Below are 24411 nucleotides of genomic sequence, written 5' to 3'. Positions count from 1 at the left end.
ATTGTGGATACCGGGGAGGGGGGGGGGGAGATTAAGTGTCTGTAATAGTGAGAGACCATAATAGCAGGTATGAGAGAAAAATAATTGTTTTGTCTTTAAATGTATGAATTAATATGTAACTACACAAACATTAAGTTCTAACATGGTCCCATGAACAAGAAAAAGATCTGGCCAAGAGCAGGAAATTCTTATGTTTGCACCTAATTGAAGAATGGTTTTTTTTATTTTCCTTTATTGTAAAGTCGCTTTATATTGTGAGTTAGGATTTTGGAAAAAGTGCATATGTGACCTCTTTAGCAAGAGAAAAAACACAAGCAAAATTTTGTGCTGGGGGGGGGGGGGGGAGAATGTGTAATAACAGGAGATTATTTCAGTCATTTCCTCATGCGTTTCTGAGGGAATGGCTCTTCTCAGCCTGGTGTCCTTATGTCATATTATGTATTATGTTTTGAAATGAAAGGAGAATCTTGAGAACAAATGCCAGTCATACTGCCTACTCAAAGACAAGTGATGTTTTTGTTTTTGGATATGTAAAAATTGCACTAAAATTTTATCTCTGGTCAGCTGTTAATGAATTTAGGTTGCAAAATGGCCACTTTTAGGAAAGTTGAACAAGAGGTGCTGATCTGTATGTTGTGGTGATCTGATTCACTAGTTTGAATTATGATTAAAGCAACTTTGATACATTGAGTAGTTAATTGGCCTTTTTTAACCCTTAGACACCTAAGAGTCACTAGCATTTAGTTTTTCCTTACAGCATTACTTGTGAATCACACATCAAGGTCTAAAGTAAAGGAAATAAACACCAAATAAAGAAGCTCTTGATAGTAGAACAAATTCTCCTTGTCAGCATCTTAGAAAATGTATAGAGAGCAGTATGGAGAATATGCATACTGATATTCAGGGTTATGTACAAAGTGTTATTACTATCCCCATGAAGTAATTGTACCTAGGAATATATTTTCTGCTTGATTAGTCATTCTTGGACCTAAGGAATGGCTACTTCCTGAGCCAGAAAATTTCCACAGTTAAACTCTGAAAAAGTCGTTCTTTCTTACAGCTGTTTTGTCTAGACTCACAAGATTTTTTTTGTGTGTGTTATTACATTCAAGAGATGTTGGTCTTTAAATTCAAGATCTTTACAAATTTCTTTACATCATGGTGTTGTGGATGTGGAAAAGGGAGATAAATGCCCAAAAAAAATTGATAAGAGAGGAAAGCACCCACTGTTCCAGAAATTAACTAATGCTTATTTCTTGAGGAGTTTCGTTTCTGAAGGATCTTAGATTGGGCTCTAGTAAACAGAGGAGAAATAACCTATGATCTGCATTGCTTTGAAATATCTGATAAAGGCAAGGGTCTATGTGAGAGATGCGAGGACATGGTATGAGTGGGAAAAACTAGTTTGCATGTAACAACAACAAAGGCGATGACAAGGAGAATGGTAATTAAAAAATTGAGTTTTAATTGTGTCACAAAACTCGATTAGCAATGTCTCCTGATGATCAGAACTTTCAGCGCTGAGTGTTATGTGTACGCCTCTGCATACCTACTTTTCTTATTCAGTCGTGAGAAGTCTGGATTCTGTTGTAGTTCCGCGGGCTCAGCTTCAAAATGGCGCGAAACATTTTCAAAGTAGTTCTAATGAAAGATAGTTAGAGTCAAGCTGAAATGTAACACGTAAATTCCTTATTACTGGGCTAGTTGTAGTAACTGTTTTAGGAAAATATTTTTACATTTTGGATAAGGGGCCATTTGATGTCTCAGCGGTCTAATTTTAAGCCAGGAATGCGTTCTTTGATTGTCGCTTTTTGACCACGAACAGAACTCATGTCAACAAGAATGGTTGGCGAAGACACAGAGCTGGAGGCTACGGTAAGATTTTAGTACTCTACAAATTTAGCTCGTTATTTCCTTATAAAACAGATTTGAATAGGAGACGATTCATTTGCCAAATAGTAAAAGTAACAAAACGATGTTGATGTTTTCGTCGAAGCACTGTTGAAATCGATTACTCTATTGTTGCCACTTTCATGTAGATTTCTGATCAGCGCGTCAATTTAATTTAATTTTTTAGTTCCTGTGATTTTAGATCAGAAAGATTTAATTATCTCCAGTTCTATAAAATCTGAGAGGGATTGTGAACTGCTGATTTGGAGACAGTTTTGCAAAAACGAAGAGCACAAGTCTTTGAAGTGGTTCTATCTACAAATTTGTTAGGAACAGAATTGAAGTAACTGGGATATGGAATGCAAAACAAATGTTTTTAGATCCTTGCATATCATTACTGAACTTCGAAGTCACAAAGATGGGGAGTAGGTTACTTCGAGGTTGAGTGTTTCCTTATGCAAGAAATGAAATGTACTTACATATGACGTTTACCCTTTGTGATTAAACAGGGGCAACTCTTAAAAATGTGTAAGATTTATGGTTAATTTATGTTTTGTTTGTCTTGACAGTCTAACCTTGCTGATGGTGATCGCAAAGAAACAAGGAAATCCAGGCCTATTGATGCATTTTTTCAGCCAGCCAAAGCAGTAGAAGGTACAAAAACTCAGTTGGGACACAAGATTGTACTGTCAAACTTTACGAAACCCAGTCAGCCATCAACAGACACAATTGACGGCGACAAGAGGGAGAATGAGATAATTCAGGACACTAAAGCTTCTGGCTCAATTTGTGGAAACGAAGGCCAAACTTTGAAAAAGAAACAATGTTTGTTGGATGGAAAATTGGGTTACCAAGTACCAAAACAGGATTCATCCCTAGAAGAAGAGTTAAAATCAAAACAAAGTAAACGTAAGTGGTCAGTCACATGCGCTGTGCGTAACACTTCAAAACTTTTGAATAGTTCAGGATCAGACTTTGAAGATGATGGGAAAGATTTATTTAATGCAAAAAATAAACTAGAACAAAAGTCTTGTAAGAAGAAGGTGAGAGATAAAAAAAGAACTGCACAAGAATGCAAGGGAAAAATCTCAAAACTGTCAGATGACAAGGAGAAAGACATTGAAACAAGTCAAGTTAAACATACAGGGGAAGAATCTCAGAGAAATATTGGTATTGAAGCAAAAGTTCCAGTTACCAGTGGTAATAGTGAACAAACTAAGGAATTCAGAACTAGTGCCTTTGATGTTTTGATGAATAGACAAATGGTTAGGAAACCAGAAGATGATGGGCCAGAGGTTTCTGTGGATGAATTTCAAGATGCATCAATTGAAATTATTTCAGAAACTTCAAATTCTTGTGATATTGTTGATTGTAAAGAAATGCTCCACTCCAATTCAAATGTCACAAAATTATCAGAATCAAGGAAAGATTCTTCTTCAGATAGAAATCACTTTATCAAAAACACTGAGACAAATGCTTTTGATTTATTGATGAAGAAAGGAAAGAGTCCCAAAAAAGGAGATTCCCAGCTTCAGCTTGAGCCTGATAAACTTCCACAAAATTTTGATGGCTCACCCAAAAAAAAACCTAAGAAGAAATCTTTTGAATTTCATCTAAGTATTCTTGGTGGCAAGAAGAAAGATGTGGATTTTATCACAGAATCTGAAGATCTAGGCACTGATGTTCAAAATTGTGAAAGGAGTGTAATGAGGAAAAGGAAAAGGAGAAAACCTGGAGATGGAAGTGAGTTGCTTGAGAGTGAAAGTGATGAAGCCATTCTCAATGAAATTTCTAAAGAGGTGGTGGTGGTTTCTAAATCAAAAAGAGGAAGGCAAACAAGTAAAGTTGCAAATGAGGAACATGTAGAGGGAGACAAGGTTGTGATGGACAAGAAGGGAAAGAGAGAGAAGAAAGGAAGAAAAACTTGGAATAGAAGCACTTTGACTGAGGCTACTGGCAGTGAACTGAGCAAAACTCTGCACATCAGGGAAGCTCGGTGTGGAAGTGAAAAGAAACAGCTAAGAGGCAATGATGATGTAGATGCCAAAGAAATGAAGGAGAAAAGGAATGTAAAAGCTAGAAAGAGAGGTGACACAGCTTCCCCTTTAGCACAGTTTGAAGATCAATCACCCTGGTATGTTCATGATCATATACATGTATATTGTGTTGCAGAAGAATTTTGCAATTCCATTTTTTTTTTTTTTGTAATATGTTGTAACTGATTTGAGAAGATAAGTTCTCACTGAAAAAAAATTCTGAAAAATATAATGCCCCCAAAATTTACCATCTTCAGTCGATGGAGGGAAGGGGGGGGGAGAGAGAGAGATATTTGCAATTGAGTAGGAGAGGGTAGGGGGAGAGGCAGATTTTGGTTCCTGTTGTTGTTTCAGTCCTTCTGGGTAGTCAGGTATTTCCTCTGAAGATAAATTCCAATGTAGTAAATTTGTCTAATCAAATTCAATTGCGCAAGCGTGCTTCATATTCCTATTGTGCACGCTCATGATGTCAGCAAACAAATCCCTCGAGAAAAAAAATTTCCATTGGGTTGAAAATGTTATAAAACAATTGGTTCATACGTCATCTGTGCGTTCATCAAAATATGAAGCACTTGGGAAGTATGGAGAGCACTCAAGAAGCTAGAGTTGCTCTTGGCTATGCCTCGAGCAGCTCTTGCGCATCTTTCATGCTCTCCAAACTTGCTGCGTGCTTCATATCTCAATGAACGCATGCTGATGTATAAACCAATTGTTAATTGTCACTCACTGTTTCTCTGAAAGCTCTGAAGACCTTGAAATGCCCAAGAGAAGAAGAGATCAGAAGAAAAAGAATGGACAGTCAAACAAGGAGCAGTCAAGCAAGGAACAGTCAAGCAAGGAACAGTCAAGCAAGGAACAGTCAAGCAAGGAACAGTCAAGCAAGGAACAGTCAAGCAAGGAGCAGTCAAGCAAGGAACAGTCAAGCAAGGAACAGTCAAGCATTGATTGCAAAGTTGTTGATGAAAGGCAGGAAAAAGCTGACAGCGAGAAAGAAAAAGGAACTAAGAACTTGACTGACAATGAGAAAACAGCTACATGTAAAGGTATGAACAAGAAGAATGATTTCTTGAGCTAAAATTATTTCTTGAGCTACTGATTGGCAGAGTGCGATGCTGAGCTACAGTATTTTGGGTTTTCATGTAGTGGCTAATTACCAATTAATTTACTACATTGACTTACCCACAAAATAACTAGCAACCAATAAATCATTGGTTATATCCACTAAGAATTTTTTTTTTTGGTTTTGAGAAATAGGCAATCTTTTTTTGTTTTAGAGTAAAGACATATTTCTTACTAGCCCTTGTGCAAAGCAGGCTAGCCATAAATCTGGGGAGTATGACAAGTCAAACAAATTTTTTAACTTAATGGGCCTTACAGGAAGATACTGGCTGGTTCTCATGCATTTTAAATACAATAATTATTTTACAAGGATCTTTTCATTTTCAGAGCCCAAACCTTTGGCCTCCATATTTCTAAAAAAAAGGGTATTAAACCCCAAAGCTGACATTCTAGAAGAACAACCTACAGATTTGGTTCATTCAGTACCATCACCCACCACAACCTCAACAACAATGGCAGACAACACTGCTGATATCTGCAGCACAAGTGATACACATTCCTCTTCACTAAAAGAAAAACCAACCATCAACCAGGAAGCTGCCAAAAAAGCTTTTAATGCATTGTTCACTGGTGCACGTCATCAGAAAACTCCCCCTGTTGTTACTGCGGCAGAGGTTCTTCCAGCTCCTTGGCCAACTGTCAGCCATGTAGTTCAAAAAGAGCATCATAGTTCTCTTGGTGTTAATTTCTGGAGTCTTCCTTGGCCTATTGGGAGAAGTCACATATCAGATGGTTTCTCTGGCAGTTTATTGCCTAAAGGTACAGTAGGTGTGTTGTACTACATGTGTTATCTATGGATACACAAATAATGATATTGATGAAGATGAGAGTTTGAACAGTTAGTCATGGCTTTATTCATCACTAGCATAGGTTCCAGTCGTTAGCCTTGTTGGATAATTTGTATTAATTTTACAGTACATATTTTTGTCTTATTATTGTTGAACAACTTGGGTGCATGAGGTGATCTCACAGACAGATGTGACTGCTAATAGAACTTAGCAAATGTGTTCTTTATTTCATATTTCTCTTCTATTCAGATTACATTTCCAACGCAATGTCGCAAGAAGATAAAGTGATGTTCTCTGGACCAAGAGCTTTTGAACAGTCCCTGTGTCCCTCCAAGAGAGTGGTTAGTAATATTCATAAATTGAGAGCTCTTTTTCTTGTCAAAGTGTATCCTTAAACTGTTATACAATCCCCAATGGTGGATTAGAAATGGTGGAGGGTGGCATTGGATTTTATTACTGGCATTAACTTTCATGCCAAATTGAATACATTGCAGTATTCTGATGGAGTAGTCTCATCAACCGACTCAGAGTAACCCTAAAATTATTTCAAATTGCTTCAGTTTTGATGATAGGTTGGGTAAACTTTGATATACTAAACATTTAGATATAATTATGGTGGCTTTTGTTGCATGAATTTCCTTTTTAAAAATATCTTGAATTGTCATTGAAAGCTGACAATCATTTTTTTGGTTGTGTAATATGCAAAATGAAATAAAATTTTTCTCAGTCTATCATAATAAGGTGTTTAATTTGTAAAAGGGGGTAAATTTCTTAGCCCTTCATCAGAGTAATAGACAAAGGTCATATGCTCAAAATGTCAGCTTGTAAACTCTTTATGGTGGCCAATTTATGTTATCAACTCAGTTTATAATACTAAATTACCCTGTTTAATTTTTGTTTTATTTTCTTCCATGACAAAATATTGACAGGAACCTAAAACAACAACCAAAAGTTTCTCAGAGGCTATCACAAAGAGTATTGTCTCAGAGCTGGCTTTGTTTTACCCTGGCATACCCTTAAGGAAACTTTACAAACGATATTCATCAAAACTGCAAAAGTACAGAGTAAATAGTACTGTTGCGGACCTTGAACAAACTGTGCCTGAGAAAAAGCCAGATGAGAGAGTGAAGAGCAGAGTGGATTCATTAGGAGACAAAGATGGGAAAGGTAACATTGTGGCATATAGCTTATGTAACAAAAGGGGAAAAGGAAAGCAGCAATTGTCTTGTGATGGGGAAAGAAGACTGGAGAAAGAGATTGCAAGGAAAAAGGAGGATTTATTAGTATCAGAAGAGAAACAAGGTCCTGCAACCAACCAGCCTTTGGAGAAGCCACGCCAGAAAAGAAGAAGAGAAGATGATGGTGACCAATATCAGGTGGAGGTCATCAAGGGACGAAGGTTATCCTTAAGAATCCGAAGAAAGAAGACAACCTTGGAGTCTGACACTCTAAACGATAATTTGGAGATACCAGAAACTACCTCAAACAGAAAGAAAAGAAAGAGAACAGGTGATTATCAAGATGGTGGAAAAGAAACGTCAGAACCTTCCACACAATTCAACAAGGCTGTAGAGATACCTGTTGTTCCCAACAGTTGTGCAAGTAATGTGGAGACCTTTGTCAATGATGCATTGTGGGCAGAGTTGTATCGACCACTGCACTCCACCGAAGTCATGGCTAATGCTTCTTCTGTCAGCAAACTGCGATCCTGGCTGCAAGAGTGGAAAATCAAGAGAGAAAAGACCCTGAGGAAAGAACTACAGCAACAGAAAAGGTATTGTATAATGTATTATACTTAATTGATCTCTTTTTCCTTTGTCATGTATTCATCATCACAATCTGAAACAATGACAAAAGTAATTAAAAAATATTTCATACCAAGGAAAAAATTCTTCTTGCAACATTATTAGATTTTCAAGCAGAAATGCTGTGATAAGATACTAACATATCAATCAGAGGATTCCATGAAATAACAAATTCTCAGAGCTCAAATTGTTAGAAATGTATAGCAGACAGTACAGAGAATTGATTGTTGGATCATAAGAGGGAAAGGCTGACTACAGATCAACTCACTAAAGTACAACACCACCTACTCCTCAGCAGTAGCATTCTTTATGTAGCCAGTTGAATTTTGCTGAGTCTAGTTCTGATTTTATAGACTTCTAGCAAAACAGAAAGGCAAGCAGTCAAGCCACAGCCAAGGCTCCAGCCACTCTCTGGAATGGTGGGATGCAGACAGTGACTCTGACTTCCAAATGAGTGACCATGCTTCAGATGATAGTGACACAGAGGAAGGTGGTTTAAATACTGCCATGTTTATCTCTGGTCCCACAGGAGTTGGGAAAACAGCCATGGTATACGCATGTGCAGAGGAACTAGGTTACAAGGTATTAATTGCCTTAAGCCTTTAATCCCTAACATCAGTCTAAGCATGTTCTCCATACTGTTTTTTAGACATTTCCTATGGTATTGACAAAGAGAATTTGTTTAACAATCAAGAGCCTGTTTAGTTGGTGATCATTTCCTTTATTCTTGTGGCCTTAATGAGTGATTCAGGGGTGAGTCCTCTCAGGACTACTCTCACTTGAACCATCAGATCACACAATTAAATTTTATTCCTAGGCTCAAACCATCTACTGTATAATAGAATTTTTTTGAAAGACTGTAGGTTACCATGGTATTTATATGGTGTAGTTGTTCATGCTAAGCCAGTTTAGGTGCCTTTGATAGACTGTGACCCTGTCAGGGAGTACAAAAATCCAAGTAGTGTAGTCTTAGGGGTTATTGGGACAGCCAAATCACCCCATTGCAGTGACACAGTTATCCTACAAGGAGAGAGTCTCCAGAGAGTCATACCACATCTGAAAAAATGACATGAAATTAAGCAAAAACATCTTGAGTGAAATAATGATTCATGGAAAGTATTTGTTCCATTTGCTTAATGTGCATGAGGAAATAGTGACTGTTTCTGGTATTGTGGGTAACTTTTGAAATTTGTAAAACTTTAGGTATTTGAAGTCAACAGTTCCTCCAAGCGTTCTGGCAAGCAGATCATGTCACAGCTTGAAGAAGCTACTCAGTCACACCTTGTGATCAACAACAAGGGTCCTGCCCCTCAGTCTTCCTTTGCAGGCCTCTTTGATAAACCTGTAAACAGTTCTCCCCCCTCCACTGGTCCCCTGAGTGCCTTTTTGCAGAAGAATACAAGTGTGTCTGAAACCAAAGCCAGCAAGAATGGGAAAAGAAAGAAAGATGGGGACATGAAAGAGAAGAAGAAAGTGGAATCCAAAGGGAAAGGCAAATCCATTCTCAAGCAGCCATCACAACAAATTAAAGATGACAGTGAATCATGTTCAAATTTGTCTTCAAAAGCTGCCTCTCTGATTTTGTTTGAAGAGGTTTGTTCATTGTCTGATCATTTTTTTTTCTTAAAGAACAAAATTTGTTAATTCTATTTTTATTTCAGCTTCTTAGATTTTAAATTAGAGGACTTGACTGAAGACCCTGTGGTCATCTTCCTTCAAGACTTGTTCCCTACCTCCTGTCCTTTCTCCTTCTCTCTCCAGTCCTCCTGATCATTATCATCATTATCATTGTCATTATCACGAGCCCCTATTTTACCACATGTCCTATGAGCACAAATGTGTATTTGTATAGCTACTAATATATTTGCTGTTATGTCATTACTTGTCCAGGTTGATGTTATTTTTGAAGAAGACAAGAGTTTCTGGATGGCTGTAAACTCCTTCATGCAGAATGCTAAGTGTCCCATTGTTTTGATAAGCACAGGTAAGAAAACCTAATATGGTCAGGAACCATTAATAATAATAAATCACTAGTAGATGTTCTCTTGTTTTGTTTGTGTGTTGGTTTGTTTCCCAAATATTGTAATTCATAAATCCTGAAATGCAAAGCAGTAATCATTATTTTTCCTAATCTCCTGTAACAATTATCTCCTTGCTAAACTGCTGGCTGCATAGTGTACGTATGTAGATGTTTAATCCAAAGCACAATCTCCTGCCAGTTATTAATATGTTTGTGCAGGTTCACAGCTTTGGAAAATTAACCTGCAGATCTGTTTTTGTTTAGAAAGGGTAATTGCTAGTCTGTATTTCCTCTCTATGAAAGATTTGCACACAATTATTGGGTTAGGGTGTTTGAGATGGAAAAAAGTTCACTTTCATAAAATGCCCATTCATGCATAAACATGAAAAATATTTTGGGCAGTTGTTGATTTTTAAGTACTGTTATGTACAGCCTGCTAAAATTCAACCTAGTGCATAAGGCTTTCAGGTTGACCTTTTTAGTTTATAAGTGTATCAGTTACTTGAAACTGTTTAATGTGACAGTTAGTTGTTTCCCAATTGAGCCAGACACTCAGAGGAGATTAATTTCTTACCTACCTTGTGTTCTTGATCCATATCGTGAATGGTAGCCCTGGATTTTCGCTTTTGTTTATTGCTCATGTGTTTTGCGCCTTGAAGGGGAAAACCTTTTCCTGTTACCTACAGTGCTCACATAGCAAGAGTTATTTATTTTGCCATTTAATTAATATTTTTTGCAGACTCACAAGTGAGCTGTGAGGGACGATATGAACAAGTCAAGTTGAAATCTCCATCAGTGAATCTTTTAGCTGCACATCTACAACTTGTAGCTTTGACAAACAATATTTTTGTCAATCCTGAAGACCTCAAGTCTTTGGTTGTACAAAACAACTGTGACATTCGCAAGTCTCTCTTTGATTTGCAATTCTGGTCAGGATCAGGAGGGGGAGTAAAGATGCCATACACAAGACCAGTGAGTTTAGAACCAATTAAAAATGATGTTGGCAGAAGCAATCTGAAGCCTCAACGTACGTCTGTAACTTGTAAAAGTGGCAGTGAGAATCTGAAGACTGGCATTTCTTCTCAAGATGTTAATCAGTTTGAACCTCTTGCAACTGGTGGGATTTTAAATGACGATGGAGAAGAAAGCCTGTTTCTTTCCTTAAGTGATTGGCAGGCAATCAAGAACAGAGGAGCTACAAGCCACTTGCGCTCTTCCACGAGAGGAACTCTTGGTCAAGCCTATGGTGATAACTCGGATTCTGATTTCTTTGAGCCCAAGAGGGCAAAACTGTCATGTCCCGAAGGCTCAGCAGATTCTGTCTTTGAAATCACAGACACAAATGACAGTCAACCAGTCAGCACTGGTAACGAAAAAGCTGATACCTCCCGCCAGCTTCCCCCAGTGGATTCCTTGCTGTTCGAGAGTGTGCACGGGATGCTCAATTGCGTGGCTGACCCAACTGTTGGGTCGTTGTCAATTCTGCAAAAGGGAAAGAAATCTGGAGATAACGTTAAGGTAAACAAACCTTTCTTCTTTTTTCTTTTTCTCTGTGGGAGCATCAACTTCCTTGGAGGGAAAAGGAGATTCTATTCTATTGTCAAAGCTGTTTATTTACCACCATGAAGCCAGGTTCTTGTCTTGTTTTTCTATCAAGTGTTGATATGAAAAAAAAATCTTTTTTTTTTCTCTGTGGAAGCATCAACTTCCTTGGAGGGAAAAGGAGATTCTATTCTATTGTCAAAGCTGTTTATTTACCACCACGAAGCCAGGTTCTTGTCTTGTTTTTCTATCAAGTGTTGATATGAAGCGGTCTCTTTTTCATTTTTTCGCCGGTTGATGTAGACCACAGCAAAACTCATTTGCAATTAAGATGTATGATTTTGTGTTTTTATTTTGCTAAGGACTATGTCATTTTTGACAAGCTGCGACTGACACACTTCACCCAAGGACTTGATTTGAATTTGGTCCAAACAAATCTGAGTAACCTCATCCCGCTGTTTGCTGAATCATCATCGTCATTGCCGCAGACCAGACATGATTCACAAGAGGCTCCACTTGAAGACCAGACAACTGATGTTGAGCAACCAATTGCAGAGGAAATGATTTTCAAGAGTGTTAATATATTCTCTGATAGAAGTCTTTTTGACGATGGCATTGATGAATCTACCAATAAAGGGGAGACTGAAGTTGTCACGGAAACAGATCATTCCATAGATAAAGAATCAGAAGATGGAAAGACGAAGCTGTTGAATACTTCTCAGGACTCCGCAGACACAGGCTTTAGTGAGTCTCAACCTAAAGAGGGGACTGGTGCCGCTGGGGAAGGTGAAATGCTTAAAGAGGACTCTTTAATCTGTGGAGAAACTATCTTGAAAGGAAAGAAACCTGTTCGCAAAACGCATTCCCCTAGTAAGAGGAGTTTATCTGTTTCTATAACAAAATAGCAGTGTGAGTTTTAGGTCTTAAATATTGAAAAGTATATGACGTTGTAAACAACGGATTGGTTTCAGGGTTTGAATCCTGAAGGGGCAAGTTTGGCTTTTACTTCGTCCTCAATCATTATGATTTTCTTGTCAATGTGTTCTTCCTCGGCTTGCGATGACTTAAAAATGCTTATTTCAGGACCACGAGTGGGTGAGCAAGATACTTGACACCTTTCTGATATCAATGGGAAACTGCTTGATACACCGGGGTGAACTTGATTAATTTTCCTTTCAGGAGAAAGATGCTGCACCAAAGCTTTAGATGTATTCGCGCAGTTTGCAGAAAACCAGTCGTTTTTAGATGCCTTCTGCCCAAGTCTCTCTGTCTCTAACACCCAGTCTTCCTCTGTTGATTTTGGCTGGTGGGAAGCTGTGCTGAAGCCAGGGCTCACAGACGAGCACGTGACCGTAGAGGAGTGCAGTCATTGGTTGGCTCGTGATACACGAGCAAGCATTCGGGCAGCATCAGAAGTGGCTAATTTGGAGAGTTGTCGCACCAAAGTGAATTGTCTGGCTAACGATTTAAAAGAAGTTAAAAATGTAGATGAAGAGGAGAGCCCAAATATTTCGGAAAATGAGCTTTTTAGTTCTAGCTTAATATCGGAAGACCTTCCTCCACGTGATTGCGGTTCTTTGTTGCAGTTGATTTCACCCTCGCTCACACAAAGAAGGTAGGATACGCGGCAAAATTTCTTTACTCATACAGAAAAAGCCAAAAGCAACCCTGCGCTGAGCGAGAGGAAACGTTTGTTTGCAGATGTTATTGGTTCATTTTGACCTGTTGAACTTGCTTTGGTTTTGACTTACGGTGCTTGATTGGACAGCTGGTATACCAAGAAAAATATCAGTAAATAAGTTATCAGTTGATCCAATACCAAATTCTCTAAAGAGAAAACATCATAGGAATTGTATGGCACACAGTAAGGAGAATCACTGATGAGATCTTGGGAGTGAAAGGGTAAAGCTTTCAGAGGCTCTTTTTTTTGGATCACCCAGTATCTGACCAACTGCACGCCAACCCCTCCCCTCCCACCCCTCCCCCAACCCAATATCAACCCTAATTTTGTTATCGGTTGATTGTCGACAGGAGCACATTTGTTCAGTTGTTTGATTCCTTTCTTTGTGACGTCCTTTCACTTTTTTCTCTGCCTTTTTTGGTATTTGTTGTTGCTGTTTATTTTTTTAATTTTTGATTTTTGAGTTTGGCTTGGTTTAAAGACTCTCACTTGATAAGCCCTCTATTTATTGTATTGGCCTTGTTTTATCATTTAGTTCCTCAGCGAGCCGAAGAAAGCTCTGTACCTCCATGCTGTCCTGTATCCCCACACTGTACCACTGCGATCATCGCTGTGTAGCAAGTGATTACATACCAACGTTTCGCTTGCTTTGTCACTCAGAAAGACTCCGAGAAGCTGCTAACGTCAAAAGAAGGTAAATTAACAGAACTTTACGTTGCCTTTTTTCCCTAGTTCTCAAATGGTTATGAGCTCAGCCTGTCACAAAAATATTGGTATAACGTAATTCTACGTAAAAAGCGTGTTTAAAAATGGTTTGTAACTGTTGTTTATGTAGTTTTAGAGAGTACTGCCAAACATCGTTAATGCTCTTAGTGGTATGAGTTAGTGCTGTTACGAAAGTATAACACTGATGTAAACCTGATTTGTTTTCAGATTTCTTCATTATCTGGATCTTAATTCGTTTCCCTTGAGTCGTTCCACAATGGAGGCTTTAGCAGACAGTTATCTGGGACAGTAGCGTAATGTAATGCGGTTTTTTCATCAATTTATAATTTCTTGATTCTTTTGCCGAGCGAAATGTAATTTGGGGCTGGAGGAGATACTGCTGATGTATAAAAAGTAATGTTTTCAATCTCGTACTCATTTTCTCCAAAACGTGTCCTTGTGTCTCAGCAATTGCTATTATATCTAAACGCAAATCCTGGTTGATACGTTTCGCTCGTTCTCATAGCCCCCGTGCCAAATAGTTTGCCAATTTTGTCTCGATAATTTAACTTTTTGTCATTCTTTTTAGTAAAAACGTGATAAAATCTTAGGTCACGAATTTAAGACGATTTTTAGCGACGAGGGGAGATTTCTTTTTTAAGAAAATTAAGCTCCTCCGCAAGGTGGAGAATCAAGAAGTTAAAAACTCGAACTAGGAGCTTTGTGTACAGCACTTCATTATTGGAATTCAAGCAGACGTATTTCATAATTAAATACTGTATATACTTAAGCCAAGATTTTAATTGTCATTGACTGTCAAAAGGTATCACAATTATCCAGTCGGGTAAATAATCACTGTTCTAAACTGATGAACTTCTGAATACAATAATGTACAAACTGAAATATTAATATAATTCGTTGTCTGGGTTTTTCCATGATTGGATAAGAAAGTCTGAAACTCCTCTGTTCTTTATAATTGTTGAAAACCGGAGATACTGAGTCGATTCGACAAGAAGGTCGAAGACTCCTCGGTTCTTAATGAGGTTTTTCAAAAACAGAATCTACAAAGTCGACTGGACAGGAAGGTCGGAAACTCTTCAGTTTTTACGAGAATTGTCGAACAATGTGCGAGTGAACCTATTTCAGATAAACAGAGATATTTTATTGTAAATATTTTTGAAACTGTCAGTGGAAGAAATGCTACTTTTGTTTAATATTTATGAATTTAGTTCTTCCTGATCACGATTTTCCCTCTATAGATGAAATCCCATTCTTTTGTTGCATGGTATTGATGATGCAGCGCTTAAATTTGGACTTCCTTCGGAGAAAGGATTAAAATATATAATTCATCAAGGCCTCAATGTCATAAGCAGCTGTTTTCTTGACAGGTGTTTCGTGGAATTGTGGTGTGTCTAATACGAGAAATTTTACTCCAATTTTCCACGCGTGAACCTAGCACTTTTCTTAAGAAAACTCATTGCGGTGGTCATTTGTTAGTCGAGATGACTTGTCAGTGGCTTTTGTTGAAGGAAATTTTTGCTTGGCTACTTGTCGGGAAAAACTTAGCTAACGGAAATCAGGGTTTCATTCTTAGGCCGTCCATGAAATTGTTTTTGTGTGTTCGCTGGTGTTTTTATTTCCCTATTTGGATCTGCTATCTAGGGCTGAGATAGAAGATACCGAACCATAGATACAACTTACTAATCTGTTTCCAGCGACCATTTGGAAACCACTGTTAATGATAAACCTATGAAGGAAGTGGGGTGCAATAGGTAGTTATGTCTAAATTTAAGGCATTTGTGTGTATGTATAACTTAATTTAATTTATTCAATTAAGTTAGTCATGTAAAAAAAATTGCTTTTCCTCGTAGTCTTGAAATAAATTTGTAAAATCCAACTCGTTTGCATCTCAGTCACAACTACCAGAGGCCAATAAAAGAGAGCCGAGAGGTGTGAGATTTAAGGCGGTTTTTTAGCTGAGTGCGATCGACTGAGTTGACTCACGAGAAAATAGAAATTAGCATCTAGCGCGGTGATGTCCACCTCGAACGGTTTCCCAAGATGAGGGTAACTTTATGGGAAATTTAATCTCAAGGGCGCGTTTTGGTGAAGGAACGGACACTTTCCAGTGAACGCGCGAGGAGCTATGCAGGATAAATGAACGGGGTTAGGCCTCTTACAAAACGGATGCAATGAAAATGTCACGTGATTTGCTAAGAGCGTCATATGTTAGAGTTTCAGTCTGCTGAGCCAATAATACGCTAAGTTGGCCAGGCATTACTTCAAAATGAAATAAATTAATTTAAGAACTCTGTTGTTCGGCTTAGATACAGCTACTAGTTGTCATTTAATGTGACCAGGATTAATTATAAAAATTATTTTGGCTAATTAGCTTAACTATTCTTAATTTGGCGAATACAAGTAACTTAAAGATTTTGTTTGCGATACATTAAAACAATATTGTGCAGACATAAAAAAAACTGTCACATCATACTTCCGCATTTTAGTGCACATTAAGCGAATGTTTAAAGACCAAACAAAAATTTGTTCGTAATAAGAACTGTAAGATGTCCTTCCCCTCGTTATTATTTGTCAAACACCATTCTTCCGTTGGAAAAACATGATGATGTATCCCTGACAATAGCCCAATCAAGAGGTATAATATCGTCAGTCGTGAATTTTTTCCATTGGATGAAAGACTGTCCATACTAGGCTTTCCCTTGTCCGCCTGATGCAGAGGCATCGTTGCTCTTTGCTGGTCCTCCGGGTCCGTTGTTAGAAGTGTCTACCGGCCTCTTGTTTCCAGCGTTCATGAGCATCCCAGCTATTGTGGCAATGACTGCAGCTATGAACCAGAAGAACCATCTCTTGGAGAAATATTTGCCAAAAGCTGCAAGAAACGCAGACGTCGCGATGGCAAATCCAACAGCCATTGAACTGCCTTTAAATTAATTTTTTTTTAGTACACAGTACAGTTAAGTCCTCTTGTCAGCTAGAATGATGACAAGAACAGAAAGTATGAATTAAAACGCGCTTTAGAACCCTGCCCTGTTTTCCTTGTCAATTTGGCGTCTTGGTAAACTTCTCGACTGGTATTACGCGTTAAAGCGTTTGAAAGTGGAATTTCATTGGCTGGTTTCGGTAAATGTTGGGATTTAAATCACATGGTTAGCAGGTGTTTAAAAGAAGAAGCTGTTAATACCCTTTAATGGTTTTTTTCTATTTTTTTTTTGGTTCCATGCCTTTTAAACTATCAAGAAATCGTTTTCATTTCAGTACTACTCTATCATTCATGTACATACAAGCATAAGGCTGGTTACTTGCAATCAAATTAAAACTGATTTAGATACCAGGATATCATTTTGAAGGTCAGCGTCTCACCAGGTGGTTCTTAAACTATTTACACTTGTTTTAAACGAACTAAAGCGTTTTGTGGTATTGTTTAAACAGACAATTCAAGATACGAAATATAATTGATGGTTGATGTTGGTGCCCGCTTCTGAAGGGTGGAAAGAAAGCGTACTTTAGTGTTATTAAGTATCAAGTTTTGAGCCCGACTTTTAAAGAAAATATAAATATTCGGTTTTTTTGTGTTCTGTAACCATAGCTGCATTGCAACAAAAAGTTAATGTAATCACAGACTCGCCAAATTGAATTGTCTACTTTGCCGATTGAATAATTCATTGTTTATCTATTTTATTTTACACCGAACTGAAAGGCGTAATTTTCCCCTTATTGTCCATCTGTCAACCTCTTGTTCAATTTATCTTGACAATCATCGTGGAAATGATGATAACGTCATTGTTTAGGGAGGTTGTGTGTGCGCTTCTAAGGCGTTAGGCGGATCTAGATTCTCATCTGTAAGGCGTGGCCGCGTGAGACTACTACCGAGTGTTTACTTAGTTCCTAGGTAGCCTCGCGATTATGCGCAAAGTTTGAAAACAACAGCCATGATGATCAGTCGTTCCGTAGCATGAATTGACTTTATTCGATGTTTGCGTCCCTCATTTCTAACGAAAAATGTCAGGGAAAAATAGGCCACTACAGCAATTATCTTCAAATTCAATTTCTGCAAAGGAATTAGCCAGGTAAAGATGTTTCATGTGTTCATGAAGTTGCTTCTAACTTCAGGTATGAATTATTTCCTAACTCTGCGATCAGTTTCTAGCAATGGAATATTTTTAGAAGTTTAGGTTTGGTCAAGAAAGGACCCTCGTCCTCAGATCGACAGAAATGCCGCGCTAAGGAGATGAAACAACGTAAGTATAGCATCTACTTTACTCAAAAGATACATGTATATTACATCAAAATTATTTCGGTGAGTTAAACTCACTGTTGAACTCAAGAGAAATCTAAACGATCTACAGTTTCACTATCAGGGAAAAGAAAAAATTACTTTTCATTGATAGATTATAGAAACCCTTAACATCTCTAAATTAAAAATCAGACGATCAGTTTTGTGAAATTTATTAACTGATTATAAGTTTAATGTAGAATTGAACGACAACTGATCACTTATAAATTAATACTTTTCATTCCAAAGTCTCATCACCATAGATTTTAGGACGTAGTGACCCAGGTCAGTAGGGTAATTTGGGTGTCGAATTGCAACGTATATTCAATTTCATGATAGTTAATTAATAAATATGTATATTTTTCACTTACTGGCTTTCTTATTTCTATGGCAGGTCAATATTTTTCATACCTAATTGTTCTTGACTTTGAGTCCACTTGCTGGAAAGACAAGAAAATGAATTATGCCCCAGAAATAAGTAAGTATCAGTTTTGTCACCAAAAGAAGACCTGCATATTAAAAAAGATTTGATGTTTTCATGTGATGGACGCTAGAAAATGAATCATTTTTAATTGCTTGCGAAAAAAATATATATACGTGTATGTAGTGTGGGGGTCTGCAGACCAGGCACAGTTTTGGCACTTGCTGTGCCAAACCTTAAAACATGCTAAAAAAACAGTGATTTTTATTGTTTTAAATTACTTTTGATTTTTTTTGGGTGCACAGTTGAATTCCCTGCAGTGCTGCTAAATACAAACAGTGGAGAAATTGAGTCTGAATTTCATATGTATGTACAGCCTCAAGAGCACACAAAACTGAGTGATTTCTGCAAAGAGCTGACAGGAATAACTCAGGTATGTTCTGAAAAGCACCAATTTAATGCTGACAGAGGCATTCTGATTTTTTTAATGTTTCTCTCAGAAAATGTTGTCAGTTGTTCAATTTATGGAAAAACTAGTCTGTTTGCAACCCTCCTGTTTTTTCTTAGATCATTGTTCAGCGGGAAAACAAAGTAAGGGCTGCGGGCAGGGATTTAAAAACAAGCAAGTGACTGCCAGAGTTCTGCTGGCTACTTGTAAAGTGTTGCCAGTTACTCAGGTCAAAATAATCACCTTTTGGCCCTTGATGAACTTTTTACAGTCACTTACTTTTGTCAAGTCTGGCACCTACTTAAAAACAATATGAAAACCTTAGTTGTGGGATATTTAAAGAACTTGAATACTTCATACAGCAACTGGGGAATAGCCTTTCTTTCTTGAATATGTCAAAAAATGTGAAAAGTTTTGGGCAGAATATGGTAAAACTATCTGGACAGACAATTTTAACCAACTGCACCTAAAGTTATGGAATCATAAGAGGATCTCCTTTGCAAAAAAAATTGCTTGATTAAATGTTCTCCAACTGAAATGTACTTTGTGACAATGTTTCAAGTCCTTAAAGATATTTACAAATAGACTCATCTGAAAATCTCCTGTAGGCTCAAGTGGATGGTGGTGTTCCCATTGGCACATGTCTGATGCTGTTTGGACATTGGCTACAAGAGATGAAGGACAAAAAAGGATTCAAGTTTCCTTGCGAAGATGGACAAAAACAAGATCAAGAAAACAGTACAGATTGTTGGATTAAGTGGTGCACATTTGTTACATGGTCAGGTAAACGTGATTTCCATCTTCTTGTTCTCCTGGTGCAGTATATGACCAGGTTCTGGTGATCAGCAGATTAACCTGGCACTTAAAATTGTTTCAAGGTAATTCTCATGATAGAGCTAATATCACTTTCTGAAATTTATTTTGCGCACATTAACTCCTGAACTTTTCTATTGAGATACCTTTATTTTTTTTGTTGTACATTTTTTCAAATGAATAAAGACTGGGATTTGGGAACTTGTCTCAAGAATGAATGTAACAGGAAGCAGCTTAGAACACCTCATCCAATGAGGAGCTGGATTGACCTCCGAGCAACATATAGGGTAAGCTGTAAAAACAAAAACGTACAATTGATTGATAATGGTCATTTACTTCTGATAGAGCTATTGTGGGGCTTATCACTTGTATTATCTCAAAGACTTTCCCTAAAGAAGCTCTCAATGTTTAAAAACACAACCCGAGGAGGACTATGCACCAGGGGAGAGAATCTGATGAATCACTTTCTTGGTCTCTCTCCTTTTCCCTCGCTTCAGCCAATGTGCTCGTTTTCTCTTTAAATTCTTGTCAGCTTATTGTGACATTCTCCTTTGTTCTGATTGGCTGTTAAGATTACTTTGGTTTTTATTTTACAACACTCAGTCGGAAAGCATTCCATCCTCTCTCATGATGAATATATCTTAAGTATTCATTGTGTATACACTAACCAAAACCTTTACTCATTTTGGACAGAATTTTTACTGTCGTAAGCCTCAGGGATTGGCAGGTGCTCTTCAAGATCTGGGAATCAAATTTTCCGGAAGAGAACATTCAGGTACTTATCATTAACCTTTTCCCTTGTTGTAGTTATCTTAAAACTTTCACCTTTAACCTTGTAATTCTTGTTAACGAGAAAATAGTGAAAAATCTTTTACTTGCATGAACGGACTAGTGTTAAATATCGGTTGCTTTAAAAAGACATTTCATAAAACTAATTTTAAAGAAGTTCTACCGTAACATGAACAGAAGAGTAGCTTCTTAGATTTTACACTGAGCTTTCCGAAAAAGAGTTTCATAATTTTTAGCGCTTGCGGAAATAAAAAATTCAATGAATCTAGACTCAAACAGCAAGAGACATGTTCTATGCAAACACATTAGCGATGTCTCTCTTTCTAAACAATGTTACCGCCCTTTCTGAATCTTCACATGTGCGCGCAGTTTACTGGCATGGCTTTCTTTCTGATATCTTATCTTCCTTTTGTGAAAATGTCAATGAGATATGAAAAATGCTGCAGAAATGTATATACTGAAGAAGCCTTTAGGAGATGGGGCTATATGTAAATAGAACGCAGGTAAGCTTGTTGATCAAAATAGATTTAACTTTCCTGTTTTTCTCCAGGGTTAGATGATGCCCGAAATACAGCTCGGCTTGCTTGGAGAATGATCTCTGATGGATGTATTATGCAAATAACAAAGAGCCTAGACGGGGTGTGTACTTAGTGGGTAGAAATTGTTTCATACACGTATGAGCGGTGTGGCATGCCTTATCAAATGCTGTTTCAGATGAAGCCGGATTTATTTGACTATTACTAGTAAAGAACTTTATATTCTCTTGACCTCCCTCCGTTTTGATCGGCATAAACAAAACAGTAACTAAATCAAACTCAAGGACGGAATGAGACTCTCGAAAAACACCTACACTGCACTCATTTTGACAGTGACTGGTCTGGTCCGTATACTACAACTGAAAGAAAGCGTCCTTAACATTTTGTTGAACGGGAGAGGTGCGGTCTTAAATTTATGCTAAAAAGAGCTCAGTGGGTGTTGCTCCTACTCAGAGCGCAAACGGAGTTTACGTCTTGTGAAGCATAGTTATGGCATTTTTTTTTTTTTGTCTACACTTGTTTTCTTTTGTTTTGCGTCACCTTTTTCGGTAACACGAATTAGGAAACGGGGATTTCTCGTCGTGACCTTTGGTCAGTTTTGGGCCAACGATAAGTCTTTGTTTATCAAAAACGCAATAAAGCCCTCTTCAGTTCAGCTGAGCGTTTAATCTTAGAGTGGTTTAAATTTTTCCCGTGTTCAAATCCAGTCTGTGAACTTGTACATAGTCGGTTCTATTTCCGAACAATGTAAGTTATCGAATCTAAGAATAAATACTCCCCATTTCATTGAAGTTTGTGTCTTCCTTTTGTCTCCCCTGTTTGTTATTTTTCTTGTCGTCAAAGAGGAAACGGATCCACGTCTTCATTTATTAACGAACCAGTGTTTTAAACGAGAAAAGTCTGCATTTCACTTGAATAAAGATAACGAACTGCAACCAATCACTGCAAATACTTCACAAGTTGCGATGAAACGAAGGCTTTGCGCATTGTAATGTTCTGGTTATGTTTGTTAATAGAAGGTAGCAGAGAGCTCTGATACAGACTCCTTAGTGAGATCAATCAGTCTGAGACTTTTATTGCGATTTTCATTTCCCTAGAAAGAACAATTTATAGCCTTGAGAAGGATGGAAAACAGACTCGGAAATTATGAAATGAACGTTTTATGAACCTGGTATTTCTTATATTTTTCAGATGTTGGAAAAGTTTTGCGAGATCGTTACTAAGAATGGTTACTTAAAAACTGGTTCATTGGCTACACAAGACATGAAACCCACAACTGGAACTTTTCTCAAGCATTCCTATGATGGCAAAGTGAATTCTTTAACAGAGGCAAAAACCCGAAAGCTTCAAGGTCAACAATCTACACTTCCAGAAAGAAAGACATACAAAAGTTTACACGTTTCCTCTGGGCAAGCGAAGCGTCAGAGCGGAAGAGAAACTACTGGGCTCGGTAGGCAACGCCATGAAGCTGTTAACGAAAAAGCTGCGGTTGATTATTCACTTGGAAAAGTGACGATCGCGGGGAAAGATCACTCCGCGGAAATTAAAGGAAGTGAGCTTAAAGACGGTCATGATGCGAGACTTATGCCTCCTGTAACTGGTCTAAAAAGGAGGGCGCCACAGAATATTGTAGGATTGGCTGCCGCAAATGCTCGCCTGGTATCCGATGAGAGCTTCGACAGCACTCTAAAGAGTCTTATCGCTCCTTTAACAAGCTTGTCGAATTTAACGAAAAGAGTAAGAAGCAATTATGGAGAATTTACTCAAGAGACACCCAAATCCTCAGGTTCGGGGCTTCTTTTGAAGAGAGGACTGGTGAAACAAACTCTTAGCATCAAGCATTTCACAGCACTGGAACACAGCAATCAACGAACATCCCGTGGAGTTGGACAAAACGAAAGCTCCAAGCCATGCAAACCAGGAAATATTGAAACGAACGCTGCAACAACACCTTCGCTCACTGTCCAAGCAAATAAAGCTCTTCTTAAAGAAAAGCACAGAGAGAAAAAAAACTTGAACAATGAGAACTGTGCTTTTGCAGGTCGATTTAATACAAAGTATAACAATTATAAGAAAAAGCTTAACCTCTCCACCCCTCCCTCAATTACGACAAAAGTGAATTCCTCCGTCACCCCACCCATAGTTTGTTTTAATAGAGGCGGTGTCACTCCACCGCTGTGTCAGTGTGGGCGCCGCACTCGTCGGAGGTCTGTCGTTAATCCGGGACCTAATCAAGGCAGAGCTTTCTTTACGTGTTCGTTAAGTCATGGTAGATTAGGTCATGAGACAAATTCTGCTGATAAAAAGGCTAAAAGAGGGTGCAGCTTTTTTCGTTGGGAGGTGAATCTGTAGCCTCTTGCAGTCGAAGATGAGCTTTGGCATGATAATAATAATGACTATTGCAATAAACTGTTTGATGTGCAGTCTTCAGTGTAAATCATGGCGAAAAACTCTTTGAGACGTAAAATAAATAGGAAGCCGCGTTTCCTTTTGTGTACTGTGTTCGTACTTAATCACGGGTGGTGCAGCCGGGGCGCAGAGTTTTTGCCACTTCAACACGCCTTTGTTTTGTGCCAAGTCCTCCAAAAAATATTTGCCTTCTGCATGGCTACATCATCCACTGAACTGAGTATCCCATATTATTTTTAACTTTAACATCTCTGTCATTTTTTTCTTTTCCCTATCACTTGCAATTTTTACCCCTCCCTCTTTTATCACGTGCGTGCAAATCAACTTAAAGAGAAAATAGAGCCATAAAGCCATTTCATGACAGGACGGAAAACGCGTGCACTGTAAGTACCTCTCGTTGTCCCATACAAAGCCTTAGAAAACTTTTCTAAGGCTTTGTCTGGAACAACGGGAGGTACTTACAGTGCATGCATTATCCGTCCTGTCATGGTTGATTATGAGAAAGAGCCAAAAGCCTTGAGCTTCTGTTGATGCAAATGTACACCAGCCCCGCTCCCAAGGTATTTTTCACGAGGCTGAATTTGCACGTGATATCTTTCAACTCATTTCCATTTTACGGTTCCTCGTGGTGACAACTGTTTTACTTCACGGGAAAGAAAGGCAAGGAAAACTCGCCGATTTATCAAGTCTTCCATTCAAAACTGACTGAAAGTATTGAGGAAGCATTGCTTCTATTCTTTGAAGACGACCAGGCCAAAAGGTCTTTCCATTTCAATAACTAACACACGGTTAGATACTCGTACGTTTAGCTGGTTGACTTGTTCAGTACAACGCGCTCAACGATTTAGAGAGAATTGTGAATTGATAGTTAGAATCTTACCGAACATGTGATTGCGAGGAGCAATTCCACTCTCATATCTTTGTTTGATAGCGGTAAAAAAGGTATTTGAGAGCATTTTAAAGGAAAACTTTTGTCAATAATTGCATGGCTCGATAGGACCGTCATCGCTCGGCGGTAAATTCAAACCGAACTTGTAAAGCAAAAGTTAAGAATGAATCTATCTGAATCGACGTTTGATATTCCTTGCATGGACGAGTATTGTAGGCAGAAAACG

At 38.1% G+C, this 24411-nt stretch overlaps 2 protein-coding genes across 3 annotated transcripts; both read left to right on the top strand.

Annotated features, from left to right (window-relative positions):
* The first annotated feature begins 1589 nt into the window (after window positions 1–1589).
* Window positions 1590–15483, top strand: LOC113684711 (uncharacterized). The gene is made up of 14 exons (XM_089185838.1): window positions 1590–1875; window positions 2460–4024; window positions 4668–4969; window positions 5373–5804; window positions 6083–6174; window positions 6763–7607; window positions 7992–8220; window positions 8842–9231; window positions 9529–9622; window positions 10398–11176; window positions 11563–12070; window positions 12380–12815; window positions 13417–13575; window positions 13815–15483. Exons 1-14 carry the CDS (start codon window positions 1831–1833, stop codon window positions 13897–13899), a joined length of 5961 nt encoding a protein of 1986 aa, XP_089041964.1. The 5' UTR covers window positions 1590–1830; the 3' UTR covers window positions 13900–15483.
* A 2014-nt stretch (window positions 15484–17497) lies between these two features.
* On the top strand, window positions 17498–23310 carry LOC113684654 (ERI1 exoribonuclease 2). 2 transcript variants are annotated; one of them, XM_089183860.1, is made up of 9 exons: window positions 17498–17674; window positions 17772–17845; window positions 18272–18358; window positions 18607–18734; window positions 19358–19532; window positions 19749–19849; window positions 20256–20337; window positions 20902–20990; window positions 22079–23310. In XM_089183860.1, the coding sequence occupies exons 1-9, from the start codon at window positions 17607–17609 to the stop codon at window positions 23237–23239; spliced, it is 1965 nt and encodes a 654-aa protein (XP_089039986.1). In that variant the 5' UTR covers window positions 17498–17606; the 3' UTR covers window positions 23240–23310. The 2 variants fall into 2 exon arrangements, with proteins under 2 accessions (XP_089039986.1, XP_027057848.2); XM_027202047.2 differs by having other exon boundaries at window positions 17499–17674; window positions 18275–18358.
* The last annotated feature ends 1101 nt before the right edge of the window (window positions 23311–24411 follow it).

Source organism: Pocillopora damicornis, chromosome 10, assembly GCF_964200805.1.
Source record: "Pocillopora damicornis chromosome 10, jaPocDami1.2, whole genome shotgun sequence".
NCBI classification, from domain to species: Eukaryota; Metazoa; Cnidaria; class Anthozoa; order Scleractinia; family Pocilloporidae; genus Pocillopora; species Pocillopora damicornis.
The sequence above is the reverse complement of the archived record's forward strand: the minus strand, read 5'-3'. Positions and strand labels throughout refer to the sequence as shown.

Bases quoted from the DNA above. Each gene is read 5' to 3' on its own strand.
- LOC113684711 (XM_089185838.1), top strand. From the start codon at position 1,831: ATGTCAACAAGAATGGTTGGCGAAGACACAGAGCTGGAGGCTACG. The intron at 1,876-2,459 runs GTAAGATTTTAG...TTGTCTTGACAG, and splicing joins ACACAGAGCTGGAGGCTACG to TCTAACCTTGCTGATGGTGA. The intron at 4,970-5,372 runs GTATGAACAAGA...TTTCATTTTCAG, and splicing joins GAAAACAGCTACATGTAAAG to AGCCCAAACCTTTGGCCTCC.
- LOC113684654 (XM_089183860.1), top strand. From the start codon at position 17,607: ATGTCAGGGAAAAATAGGCCACTACAGCAATTATCTTCAAATTCAATT. The intron at 18,359-18,606 runs GTAAGTATCAGT...TTGGGTGCACAG, and splicing joins GAATTATGCCCCAGAAATAA to TTGAATTCCCTGCAGTGCTG. The intron at 18,735-19,357 runs GTATGTTCTGAA...AATCTCCTGTAG, and splicing joins AGCTGACAGGAATAACTCAG to GCTCAAGTGGATGGTGGTGT.